The sequence below is a fragment of the Pan troglodytes genome, chromosome 2 (assembly GCF_028858775.2).
Source record: "Pan troglodytes isolate AG18354 chromosome 2, NHGRI_mPanTro3-v2.0_pri, whole genome shotgun sequence".
In the NCBI taxonomy this organism is placed as follows: domain Eukaryota; kingdom Metazoa; phylum Chordata; class Mammalia; order Primates; family Hominidae; genus Pan; species Pan troglodytes.
In genome coordinates this window covers 153639391-153652873 of record NC_086015.1, presented here as the reverse complement: position 1 = coordinate 153652873, position 13483 = coordinate 153639391, and the positions used below count along the sequence as shown (strand labels likewise).

Genomic DNA, 13483 nt, shown 5'->3' with positions numbered 1-13483 from the left:
TGTGAGATATTCAAGTGGAAGAAATATCTACTTAAATAGTATTTCTAGACTAAAAGTTCTCAACGTTCTAGCATCTTCAACTAAATCTCATTATCAAAAAACATGATTTGGTCATCTTTGGTTTAAATAACTTATTTGTTTTCTAAAACTGACAAAAGCTAAGTGTTCCATACAACCAACAATCTATGAAATGGGAGAACTGTAAACTTTTACTTACCATTGCTTGTTCTATTTTGTTGTCAATGGCTACAACACCTCCCCCAGATGCACTGGAAAAAATTAGAATATGTTATTATTCTAAAAAATTTAACCTCCCTTCCAACTCTTAAAAGAATGTAAAAGACATTTGTGTTTCACTTAAAACCAAATATACAGTAATTTAAAATAGCTTATTCTGTTCTGACAATTTCAGTACTCAAAGCTCTCATTTCTAAAATGAAAGTCTCAGTAAATAGATGATTTCTACAGGTCCTTTGTAGTGCCAACATTTCTAATTTGCCTGTGATATATGTATGCTACTTTAAAACTAACTCTCAATTGTATTAAGAATTTCTCTGTTCAGTGGTTTTAAAAGGATACATTTTAAATGGGCAGTGTCTTCTCCGTATCTCTTAAATTTCTTCATTAACCAACTATACATTCTAATTGCCTTTCATGTAGAAATTCCAATAATTACTTATTGTAGTAAAATTCAGATGATGGCTTGACTTTTTTTTTTCTAGTCCCTCCTCTTAGTAAGACTTTTCTGGTATAAGTTTTATACTTTAACATCTAGTTTTTTTTAAAAAACTTAATGGCTTCTAAAAATGGTTCAGAAAGTCTTTGGGCAGGATTGGTTAACAAGAAACTCAACATTCAGCCAGGTGTGGTGGCTCACGCTTGTAATCCCAGCACTTTGGGAGGCCAAGGAAGGTGGATCACTTGAGGCCAGGAGTTCCAGATCAGCCTGGCCAACGTGGTGAAACCCCATCTCTACTAAAAATACAAAAAAAATTAGCCAGGCGTGGGGCGGGTGCCTGTAATCAGCTACTCAGGAGGCTGAGGCAAGAGAATCGCTTGAACCCAGGAGGCAGAGGCTGCAGTGAGCCGAGATCACGCCATTGCAATCCAGCCTGGGCAACAAGAGCAAAACTCCATCTCAAAAAAAAACAAAAAGAAACAACATTCTGGCAGACCTACATGTATTTGACTGTAGGTTACTTGCTGGCAAAAATCACCTATAAGGTATGTGTGGTTTAGATCAGTTCTTCTTGGGAATAACTGAAAAGTTATCCAGCCTGTAAGCACATTCCAAGTTCAAATATCACCTTAGCAATTGTATGATAATAACACAGAAGGCTAATTGTCCTCTTTGGTGGTTTATATTCTACCATGTATTAAGTAGTAAGAATAGCTGGAATTTATACCCTTTTATTGTTTTTTAATGAATTTTATTTCTAAAAACAGTTATTAGGTTTTTAAAAATTACTCTTGTAAAGAAAAATCTGATACTGTAGCTTATTGTATCAATACGAAAAGATAATTTTCATATGTTACTAAATATTCTTCATAAAGTATACTCCACCTAAGATTTTAGTGCTAAAATACCTGGAAACTACTTTACTTTAGATGGTGCAGACCCACAATGTTGTATCAGATTGAGGCTCAGAAATATCCTGTCCTATGATATCCTGCTATTCACTTCCTATGTGACATCAGCAAATCACCTATTTAACTTCCCTGGATCTGAGTTTCCCCATCTGTAAAACAAAGGGGTTGATGTCAATACCTCAATGGACTTTCCACTTCTAAATCCTTGAAATCTTGAATCATTACATGGGAAACTAAGTTTGTTTATTTGAGCATTAACCACATTAATTACAGCATACTGCTTTCACTTCTTGCTGCTACTATTTCTAAGATGAAAAGAGGTTTTGTATATCTAATATCTAGAAAGGATTTATGGATCATTAACAAATACTTTATATGTGCTGGGCTTTAAATGCTTTTAGTGAGCTGTGCAAAGTATGACTGTATGTAACTATAAACTACAGAACCACTAAGTAAACCATAACGCTTTAGTATATACTTCAGTGCCAGATACCATGCAGACATATTCACCACAAATACCGAACACATTTTGGCAAAAAAGACGGTGACAGGCATTTAAATTAGTTTGCTTGGGAATCCCAGATTATACTTTCTATATTTTTATTGACATGACAAGGAAAGATTGAATTACTTTTAAGTCATGTCATGACTTAAATCATTTGATTCCTTCAACACATTTGGTTTAAATAGCACACCTTAAATACTAACTACAACATCAGTTTTATGTATTAACAAGCAGTAAAAAAACCAAAAATTACTGGGTTTTTTTTTGATAATTAAAATCAGTCGGCGAGTTTTAGAATGATTCCCGTAGCTAAGGAAGAATAGTTAGCATGCTATTCTTTGAATGCTGACCTAACAAACTCTTGTCCTAAGATCTCTTTTATGAGACAACAGAAGAAACAGGTTTGCAAGGTATAAATAGATCATGATGAAGATGTATCCCTTAAATGGTGTTAATATTTCAACTGTTAGGTGTTGTACTCTAATAGAATAAATCAGTGTCAAATATAATTACTACCACTATAGTGACCTTTAACTATCTTGAAGGCTATTATTCAAGAATTCTATAACCTACTGCAGGGGTCTCAAACTTTAGCATGCACCAGAATCATCTGGAGGTCTTGTTAAAACTCAGGTTGCTGGGCTCCCCCACTCAGAGTTTCTGATTCAGTAGGCATGGAACCAGGAATCTGCATTTCTAACAAGTTCCCAGATGATGTGGAATCTACTGTCTGACTATGCTTTGAGAACTGCTGGCTTACAAATGAAAGTTATAGGAGGAAAAATTAAGAAGCCTAATTCTATTTTTAAAACTTTTTAGCCTGGCATATAAAATTCTTTATGACTTTGACCTCTGCCTTATACAGTCTGTTTTCCTCTTATACTCCATCTGCCTATTGTGTTATGGTCTTATATAACTATTTGTAGTCTGTGGAACATATGTTCTCTCGGGTTTCCTTGGCTTTGCAGAAACTGCTCCCTCAGCTGGAAATGCTCACAGTTCCAATTCATCTGGCTATCTTAGACCTGTCCCTTAAGATGCTCCAGTGCCATCTCTTCTGTGATGCTGTTTGATTTTCTAAGGTAGAGCCAATTACTCCATCCTTTCTGGGGTCTACCAATCTTCGCAAACTTTTTATAGTGCAAAAAGGCAGAATAGTAAATTCTGGCTCCTCCATATACTCACTATATGAATTCTGGGAAATTATTTAACCTTTCTAGACCTCAGTTTTTTCATTTAAAATAAGGATTATATGCCAATTGTGAGGATTAAATGAGTTTACATAATGCATAGTACTTGGCACACTGAGCACTCAATACAGACAGTGATTACTTTGAGTATTGTAATACTACCACTGTTGATCCTATTAGATTGAGCTCTTTGAGAAAGGTTCCATAACTTCTTCATCTTTGTGAATAAGTGAATTCAGTGCTTAACACATAGTAACTCAATGCATACTGATAGTAATTAGATATGATAGATTTGAAACAATTAATGGTTCATATGAGGAAGGCATTAAAATTTTTTGAGTTCAGATAAATCAGTTCTCAAAGTGTAGTCCCTGAACCAGAATCATCAGCATCACCTGGAAACTTGTTAGAAATGTAAATATTTGGACCCACCAAGACCTTGTTAGAAATGTAAATATTTGGACCCACCCCAGATTTACTCTTGGGGCGGGGCCCCGTAATCTATTTTAACAAACTCTCTAGGCGATTCAGATAGAAACTAAAGTATGAGAACCACTGCTTTAGCCATATTTACGATGAAGATACCAATATGGTAGTCTTAAGCAAATAAGAGACTATTTTATTTCAAGATCCCAGAATATGGTTTAAAAATACTGTTTCAATGAGGGTATCAAGATGTTTTCTATTATGTTCAAAGTTATCATAGTGAGATTTGACTCTTTTAAAATGAGAAAGATCAACTGAAGCAGAATCAATAATTTCCTTCCTTCACCTAATGTTATAATACTATATACCTTGTTTTCTTTTTAATTATTATATTCAGCACATTATATTTTGATGGTTAACCAGTTTCCAAACTTAAGCTCCCTAAGAAAAGGCTTCCTGTCTTTACTTCCAGCACAAAGTATATATACCCGGTACCCTACAATGGTGGTAGTATAAATATTTCAGATTAGTGTGTATGTATAGATACATACTCAAACTGAAATAAGTCAATTTTAAATCAAGTGTTACAATTACTGCTACAGAAGCATGAGGGAAAAATGAGTTCAGAATTTTCTTTTTTAAACTATTATGGTAAACTGGAAATGCTAAATAAAGTCAAAAGATAATTTTTAAAAATAAACTTTCCATTTACTATGAATCATTCTTAGAATAAAAATCAAACATTTATTAGCATTTACAGATGCATTAAAAATTGTGGATATGGAGAGAATGAACAGAAATATAGAGCTGTGGAAAGTAAGAAAGACCTACAAGAAAATATTTATTTACTGGAATTGCTGCTCCAAAATAACTAAATGAGCTTGAATTCAGTGTTTAAAGCTAATTATACTTACACTCACAGAAAAAGTATAACTCAGAGTATCAATGCTACAGTAAGGCAGGTTGGCTTTCCATGCTGTTCATCTTTTAATTGATCCTAACTGGCTCTCCACCACAGCTTTTCCTCCTAGGTTTCCTTACTCTTACCATGAGATTACTTGCAACATTACTGAGAAAGCAAGAGGATGGATGAAGAATTTCCAACTTTGTCACAAGTTAAAATCACTAAAGAAAAAGGTAATCTAATTTAATCTCTCTCTCTTTTTTTTTTTTTTTGAGACAGAGTTTCACTCTCGTTGCCCAGGCTGGGGTGAAATGGCGCGATCTCGGCTCACCGCAACCTCCTCCTCCCGGGTTCAAGCGAGTCTCCTGCCTCGGCCTCCCGAGTAGCTGGGATTACAGGTATGTGCCACCACGCCCAGCTAATTTTGTATTTTTAGTGGAGACGGGGTTTCTCTATGTTGGTCAGGCTGGTCTCGAACTCCCGACCTCAGATGATCTGCCTGCCTTCGCCTCCCAAAGTGCTGGGATTACAGGCGTGAGCCACCACGCCCAGCCTTGATCTCTATTTTTAAAAAACTATGAGAAACCAACTTTTTTCTTTATCTGCAGTAATGTGGACAGAGACATGGTGACTACTTATTTAAAATAAAAAAATTCAGCCCGGGCAACATAGTGAGAACCCATGAAAGAAAAGAAAGAAAAGAGAAAAGAAAGCAAGCCCATGGTCCTAGTTACTCAGGAGGCTGTGTGGGAAGACTGCTTGAGCCCAGGAGCTCAGGGTTCATTACTGCACTCCAGCCTGGGTGACAGAGCCAGATCTGTCTCTAAAAAAAATAAGAGAACTACTTCTCTTTTTCAAAATGGACATATTTTGACTACTTTGTCTTTCCCTAGATATAAATGCTAATTAACAAATCAACAAGATAGAGGAAAAGAACACTTAATGATTGTCTATTTTAGGGCAGGCACACCTTTATCTTAATGAGTCCTTACAATAAGCCTGAGCAACATTCTCATTTTACAGTTGAGGAAAGTGAGGTCAAGTAACTTGCTCAAAGACACAATACTAGGAACAGGATTCAAACCTGGACCTAATGTCAAAACACACATATTTTCTTCCATAATAGTAAGACTGTGAAAAAATAATCTCTAATGACCTGAAATAAATCCAGAATTATGTATATTATTAAGAGTGCTTTAACTAAGTACCAAATGTTAAGTTGTGAAACCATAAGCATGGATCCAAAGATTAAACCATGCTCAGAACATGCCATTTATCTTATCTGGCAAATTCCTAGAAGAGGTTCAGCTCTGAGAATAAGGGAGGGAACCTCTTAGAAAAGGCACTTGCTTAGTGATCTTTTTATAGCTGATACAGTTTACCTAATTGCTAAGAACGAAAATGTTCTTCTGGTTTGTTAGAAAGCTGAAGATGCCTTAAAAATTTTATGTATCTTTAATTAAAATACTGCAAAAAATAAATAAATAAAATAAATGCCTTGCTTTACTCAAAGACTCCTCTAACTTTGCATTGAGTTACAATCACAACTATAAATGCACTACAGGAACTCTCCAAATTACACAATCAAATCTTTTGTAATACAAACTCCTTTAAGTTGGTAAATCTGGCATACTTCATGCTCACACCCCCTTGCCCAAACCAACTAAAACTGATTCTTCAGAAACTCACAAGTAGAAGGAAGCTATACCTTTCTTTGGGGGCAGTCCTAAGGAATCATACACTGTTTCCAGTAAATCATCTATAACTTTTATTCCACCCACTCCCATCTCCCAAAATAAGCACTGTAATAACATCATTACTACTAAAATGCATTAATTCTAACCTGGGTAACATTTTGCCTATTCTCTAACAAATGCATGTTTTATTTTTTTAGAAAGAAAATTAAGAAAATGCGAGTCACTGATTACAAAGGAATAAATCTAATGAATCTACAGTTCAGTAAACTTGTGAGGTTAAATATAATTTTAAAAATCCACCACTCTTCTGTAAGAGGAGACTAAAAAATATTTACAGCTTAATTTAAGAACAAATAACAATTTTCCTTTCAAAAGGGCCTAAATAAATAAAATTCATATAGACAACCTCTGGCTGAATGCAAACCTCTATGGTTAAGAATAAAACTTGGGTGAAGTTAATAATAAATTAAACTAAGAACTCAAAATGTTATGTTATTCTAATTATTGACCATCAGTTCTACCAATGTAAAACAAATAATGTTTAATTTCATGATAAAAAAAAACCCAAAATGCCCCATAGAGATTATTATTAGCAGTAACACAAAATAAGTTATTTTAAAGCTATTATTCATCCTGAGCAAGCAGGTAAAATTTCTACTTACAAAACTTAAGTGTTACTTTTTCTCAAGTAGCCAGTCCTGCAATGGTGTGATGAATGCCTTTACCAAGGAACTATTAAAAACTCAGTTAAATATTTATATAATGATTGATATTTATTGTCAGCATCTTCTACAAAAACCTTGTTCACCAATGCCCTCAGCATATTTTATATTTATCTTGTTAATTTTAGTCAAATGACTAGCCAGTAAAGCGTAGATTAAAGAGCATGCAATCTATACGAAGTCCATCTCCTACCTTAGACCCCCTTTGTCTAGAGTCAGTCTTATCATCTGTACTAAGAACTTTAAATAAACACATTTAATTAGAATTTCTTTAATACTTTGGTGGGAAAGGACTATGTAACTGCATGTCTAATTTTTTTTTAAAGTTAAAAAGTCTCTAATAAATTTTCCTAAAATCTGTTAAGACCAGATGCCCAATAGAAAAATGGGGAGAATTCACACTGAACATTAACAAGAAAGACATGAAAAAATACTCAACATCTGAATCATAAAATAAAAATACAAATTAAAACTATAATGTAATACTATTTTCCAAAACAGATTTCTCTCCTTTTCTCTCTTCTCTCCCAACCTCCCCTTAATTATTCACTCTCTGAGCCAGCAATCATTCATCTTGGAATTTATCCTCTAGATATTTTATATACACAGCAAATAATGTTAACAAGGCTACTCATTACAACACTGTTTATAACAGCAATGCTTCTGGTTAAATGAATCATGGTGTAGCCATCCATTCAATTAAATAGTATGCATCTATTAAAAAACCACAAAGATACTTTTCTAGTACTGAGATGGGAACAATGTATTCTGGAGATCTTTAAAAGTAAAGGTACAGATGTGTGCACAATACATTATAATTTACATTAAAGAAGATAATATACATTGATTTGCTTATATACACATAAAGAAGGATATACACACATTAAGAAAGTGGCTGTTTGGGAAGGCAGGCGGATGCAGGACAGAGATAGAAGCAAGAGTACTTTTACTACATTTTGAAGAACAATGAAAAACATGTTCCAAAATGAAAATGACTCATGAAGGAGTTATCTTTTACAGTGTAAACTCCAGACATGAACAAATGGCAGACAGGAAAAGCAATGACAGAAAATAGGAAAGGGAGAAAGGAGGGAAGAGGTGCCAACTCTATTTTCTCTAGCAACTATTTCATTCTGCAAGATAAGGTACTATATTCAACAAACAAAATAATGATCAACATAAGTGATATTTGTGATTTGTAAAAATCCTGTTTCTTGGTTTAGAGTGAATTATAACCATCTGAGAATGTGATGTAAATTATGTTTATAGCTCCCAGTACAGCGATTTCTGTTTATTCAAAGTAAATCTGGTAAGCAAATGGTAAAAATTTGTGGTAAAGATCTATAATACAAAAAGTCATGTAAACTTACACAATAAAAATGTTACATTAAAAATGTATCCCCTAATTATATATATATATATACAAGATTAAAATTAACATTATCTTCTTTTTCCAGATCTCTTTCACATTTCCAAGTTATGATATTTTGGGGGGATCATTTTAATATTTGGTAGTAAAATTCTGATAAAATTACTTTTTTCTTGTAGAGCCATTTTAAAGAAACTTCGTTTTAAAACTAGCTGAACTAAAAATCTATTAAAACATTCAAAATGGAAGAGATAAGAATTTAGTCTGGAGAAATTGAAGACTGATACAAAAGTAAAATTTGCACAGCAATTTCACTATTACAGTCCAAATATTCCAAACAAACTAAGTTTAATTAATATCCTATTTCAAGTTAATAATTAAATGTTATATTGGAATTACATTTATTTAAGATACTTGACTTTGTGTGCTAGCTAGTTGTTGTTTTTATAGAGATGGGGTCTTGTGATGCCCAGGCTGGAGTGCAGTGGCATGATCATGGTTCACTGCAGCCTCAAACTCCTGGGCTCAAGCAATCCTCCTGCTTCAGTCGCAGTCACCCAAGCAGCTGGAACTACAGGTGTGCACCACCATTCTCAGCTGATTTTTAAAATTTGTTGTTTAGAAACAGGGCCTCACCCTGTTGCCCAGGTTGGTCTCTAACTCCTAGGCTAAAGCAATCCTCCCACCTCGGCCTCCTGAGTAGCTAGGATTACAGGAACCAGTCATCCTACGTAGCATTATTTCTTATTAGATGAAATCATTATTTCTTAATAGACTAACAATAGGCAAAGTTTAACAGGTTGAAAAGATTATTTCCTTCCTCTGAGTAAGACCTAAGAAAGGACAGGAGAAAGGGGTATGAGGAGGGTGGCATTTTCCTTGATATTGAAGTACTTAACATTTAGAGCAGGCTCTCTTGAAAGAGATTTCATTTTACTGTTTACATAGCAGCAACTACCTAATCTGATGACAGCACATTATTGAGGAGTGAATAATACATACCAAGGGATGTAAGCCCAAATTAAAAACTCGACACTATAATACCTGCTACTTTAAATTATTTCTTGGTGACTGGAAAAATAGTGTAAGACTGACAGTTACCTAGACTTAGATGTACACTGGTACCTCAGAGGAAAAACAGGGTGAGAGGGATTAGAACATATTTCAAGTGTCAATTGAAGCACACAGAATCTTGAGAGATCAGTGAGATGATAAGGGAAAGAGACTATCTGTGACAAAGAAAATGCTAAGGATGCCTGGGGCTTTATTCTTGGAGCAACTAGGAGTTGGCTGGTGTATCACAGAAAGGTGGCTAGATTTGGCGGGGGGATGAAGTGGGGTGGGGAGTAGGTGGTGCAAATAAAGCACTGCAAATAAAGACGAGAAAAGAAATTTAAGTTTCACTTGGGACTACTGAATTTGGAGACATGGAAATGTAGAATCCTATTGGAGAAATATAGAGAGAAGGCTGCTGGAAATAGGTATTGAGAACTCCAGAGTAATCTCTGGCCTAGAAGTCTAGATTTGAAAGTTGTAAGAATGCAGTAGGCGACTCAAACCATAGGAGAAAACAAACTTGCATAAACAATGAAAAGACAAGTGGGGCCAAAACACTGGAGAACACTAACATGTAAAGAGTCATGGAAAAAGATGGGCTTGGGAAGAAACTATTCTTAGGAATGCTACTTATTCTTTTCATCTAATGGCCTCACATTTGCCTCCTCTTTCTCAAGCATTCAACATATTATTTCTTTTTATTAAAGTCATTCTTGTTTAGACGCCTTGTTTAAATATCTTCTCAATCCCATTTCTACAGTGAGGCCTGACTAAAGTAAAAATGAGACTATCCCCTTTGGTATATGTATATACCAAAAGCCAAATACCAGTGAAAAGCACATAATTTTTGCTCATCTTTTCATTTTGCCTATTTCTTTTCTTTATGCCTATTTCTTGAAAGTGCAGAAATGTTAGTTAAAATAGCTTTCTAGAAAAAGCATAATTCTATGAACAATATATTTGACAAAGTAAAATTATATTAGGCTAGTCACTAGAATTTCGTGACTAGAATTTGCTCCAAAGTTATTAACTAATTTTTCTTTGCTACCAAGTCTCCTTCCTAATCTGCCCCCCAAAGTCCAAGTACAGTAATAAATAAAGGTTGTCAAGGGACCGTTTCAAAATAGGGCTAAACTCAGAAGAATATCATGGGGTTTTTAAAGAGACAGTTGCTTGATTCTGATTTAGACTAAAGGGAGAGTACAAGCATGGCCATCATTCCTTAATGAAATGAACAGAATATATCATATTGGGGGTGGGGGGAAAGCCTAGTCTTTATTTTTAATAAATCAATGAATGTTTTCCATTTGGAATGTTTTTTAAAATTATAGTGGCTTGGGTTTGAGCAAAGAATTACATCTTTCTTTTTAAAAATGTTTTGACTTGTTTGTAAAGACAGATCTCACTCTGTTGCCCATGCTGGTTTCAAACTCCTGGGCTCAAGTGATCCTCCTGCCTTGGCTTCCCAAAATGTTGGGATTATAGGCGCGTGCCACCGTACCCAGCCAAGGATTACATTTTTCACTTTCAACAAATATAAAGGCAACACTCTAAATACAGGCCCTGAAGAATTAAAGTTGTCTACGTTTCAGTTTATTATCTCTTGTCTAAAGTATTTTTTCTTCTCTACTTCATTCTGGGGTCAGACATTCTAAGGGGTAAGACAGTTTCTCACTCAGCAGTTGTCTAAGCAAAAAGTTGAATTCACACAGAATAATAAAATGGCTTAAAAGCATAGACTTTAGAATTAGACTAGCTGATTTTTTTTTTTTTTTTTTGAGATGGAGTCTCGATCTGTTGCCCAGGCTGGAGTGCAGTGGCACGATCTCAGCTCACCACAACCTCCACCTCCCAGGTTCAAGCGATTCTCCTGCCTCAGCCTCCCGAGTAGCTGGGACTACAGGTGTGCACCACCATGCCCAGCTAATTTTTGTATTTTTAGTAGAAATGGGGTTTCACTGTGTTGGCCAGGCTGGTCTCGAACTCCTGACCTCGTCATCCGCCTGTCTCAGCCTCCCAAAGTGCTGGAATTACAGGCGTGAGGCTAGCTGACTTTTAATCCAAACTCCAACCACTTACTAGTGGGGTGATCCTAGCAAGTTAACATACTGAAACTAGTTTCCTCAACTATAAAATGGGATACAGTTGTACATATCTTAAAGGACGGCTATAAGGATTATGTGAGACTGTTTACAACAGTATGCACCAACAACCCAATTAGTTCCTTTTATCATTTGGATCAATTTGGACTTTGACACTTTATAAGGTCTACTTTCCCAGTGTATCTTGGGAAAATTAAATAAGAGTTAATCTCCCAAGGCAGTGAAACATGAATAAAAATCAATTATGATTAGTATTAAGAAACAGGTTTTATATTTGTTTCACCCAAAATAAAATCCTAGTTATTCCTTAATTGATTTTTTGTATTCAATTAAATGTTAAAGATTTAATGCAGCCACAAAATATATGTTAATAAAAATTGTTTGACTTGATTTACATTTACAAGGCTTATTATTATTATTATTATTTTTGAGACAGAGTCTTGCTCTTGTCACCCAGGCTGGAGTGCAATGGCGCGATCTCTGCTCAGTGCAACCTCCGCCTCCTGGGTTCAAGCGATTCTCCTGTACAAGGCATATTAAACACAGGATTCCCGTGGATTGGACATTAATAACATTCTTACGGATCTTCTTTGGGATCTCGATGTTTCATTATTTAGAGTAAAATAATCTTAACTTACTGTGGGAAATTTTTCCAAAGCCCACTGAAATATAACTAATTTAATTCAAATAAAAATTTCCAAAAAGAGTATTTAAAAATATCCCAGGTCTTCCTTTAGTAGTGTTATATGAAAATTCAACAATAAATATTACTAAAAGCAAATAAGAAAAGTGGTATAACGTGTTGTTTGCTTTTAAAAAAATTATTACCCTAGCTGAGAATCACTGCTTTAGAATTACTTTATTCAAAGGGATTCTGACATAAAGTAAAAAAATAGCACTACTATAAAATCTAAAGGGTCGTTAGGTTTTTTTCACTCAAGCAAAACTGCACTCAAGTAGGCACATTTTCAGAGACAAAAAGTTTAACATCTAAGTTTTTATCATTTCAGTCTAGATTCATGTCCTTGAATTCTTTTAGGTAATAATTCTAATAATTTAGACATGGTGAATGACAGAATTTTACAATAGTTTGTGTGAAATCTTTTATGATGAATTCTACACTTACATCATGACCTGAAATTTGTTAAATCGATTTAGATTCCAGAGATAAGACTGTCACTTGAGATGGAATGCTCCACCTACATTTTCCTTAGCCTTCTTCCTTTCTTGCCAACAGGCTCCACTTCTCTGATTCGTCCATAATTTTTTTGTCTTTATCAAATGTTCCTTTCTCTTGAATTAAACCTTAAAAGCAGAAACTGTCCATCTCCAGGGTCTACTTATTACAACACTACTCTGCATATAATTGATAGTAAACATATTACTTGAAGAAAAAGACAGAATACAACTTACAATATATTATCTAATTATATTTTATAAGTTTGGTATAAACAGATGTTATATTGAGCTCATCATGCCAGGACAAAGATCTAAGAAATTAACCAACTATTTAAACTATTAGAAACTAATTAAGGGTATCGCTGGAACACAGTAAAATATGGGCAGACCTCGAGAATTTTTTTCTCCCCAATAAAGGTAGGTTTTTGATGTTCCTTGCATCTGGTTGTTACCTACTGAGAAAGAAGGAAAGTGCGCCAGTTTCTATGTAATATAGGCAACTGATGTAAATAGAAAAACGGGTTCAAGTTTGAGTAACAGAAAAGGGCTAGGCTCTATGAATTTCCAGGTTACTGCTGCCATGGCCAGTGAAACTTGGTAACTCCATATACTGATCATGGTGATGACTAAATCATAGAAGACTTCATGGATAATAAAGTGGATGTTAAAAACTTAATGATCTTAAGATAAAAACCTTGACAGAGACTTTTTTACATTAGAATCATGGATTTAAGGAGAAACCA

The 13483-nt window shown here is 34.7% G+C and overlaps 1 protein-coding gene across 4 annotated transcripts in view; it reads right to left on the bottom strand.

Annotated features, from left to right (window-relative positions):
• Positions 1–13483, bottom strand: part of TSC22D2 (TSC22 domain family member 2) — a 51876-nt gene that overhangs the window by 2781 nt on the left and 35612 nt on the right. For all 4 annotated transcript variants that reach the window (XR_001713728.4, XR_001713727.4, XM_016942154.4 and 1 more), the window contains one exon: positions 218–269. Coding sequence is in view for 2 of the 4 variants with exons in the window: in XM_016942154.4 (XP_016797643.1) it covers positions 218–269 (52 nt within the window). In the remaining 2 variants the exon portion in view is untranslated. The remainder of the gene's footprint in view (positions 1–217; positions 270–13483) is intronic.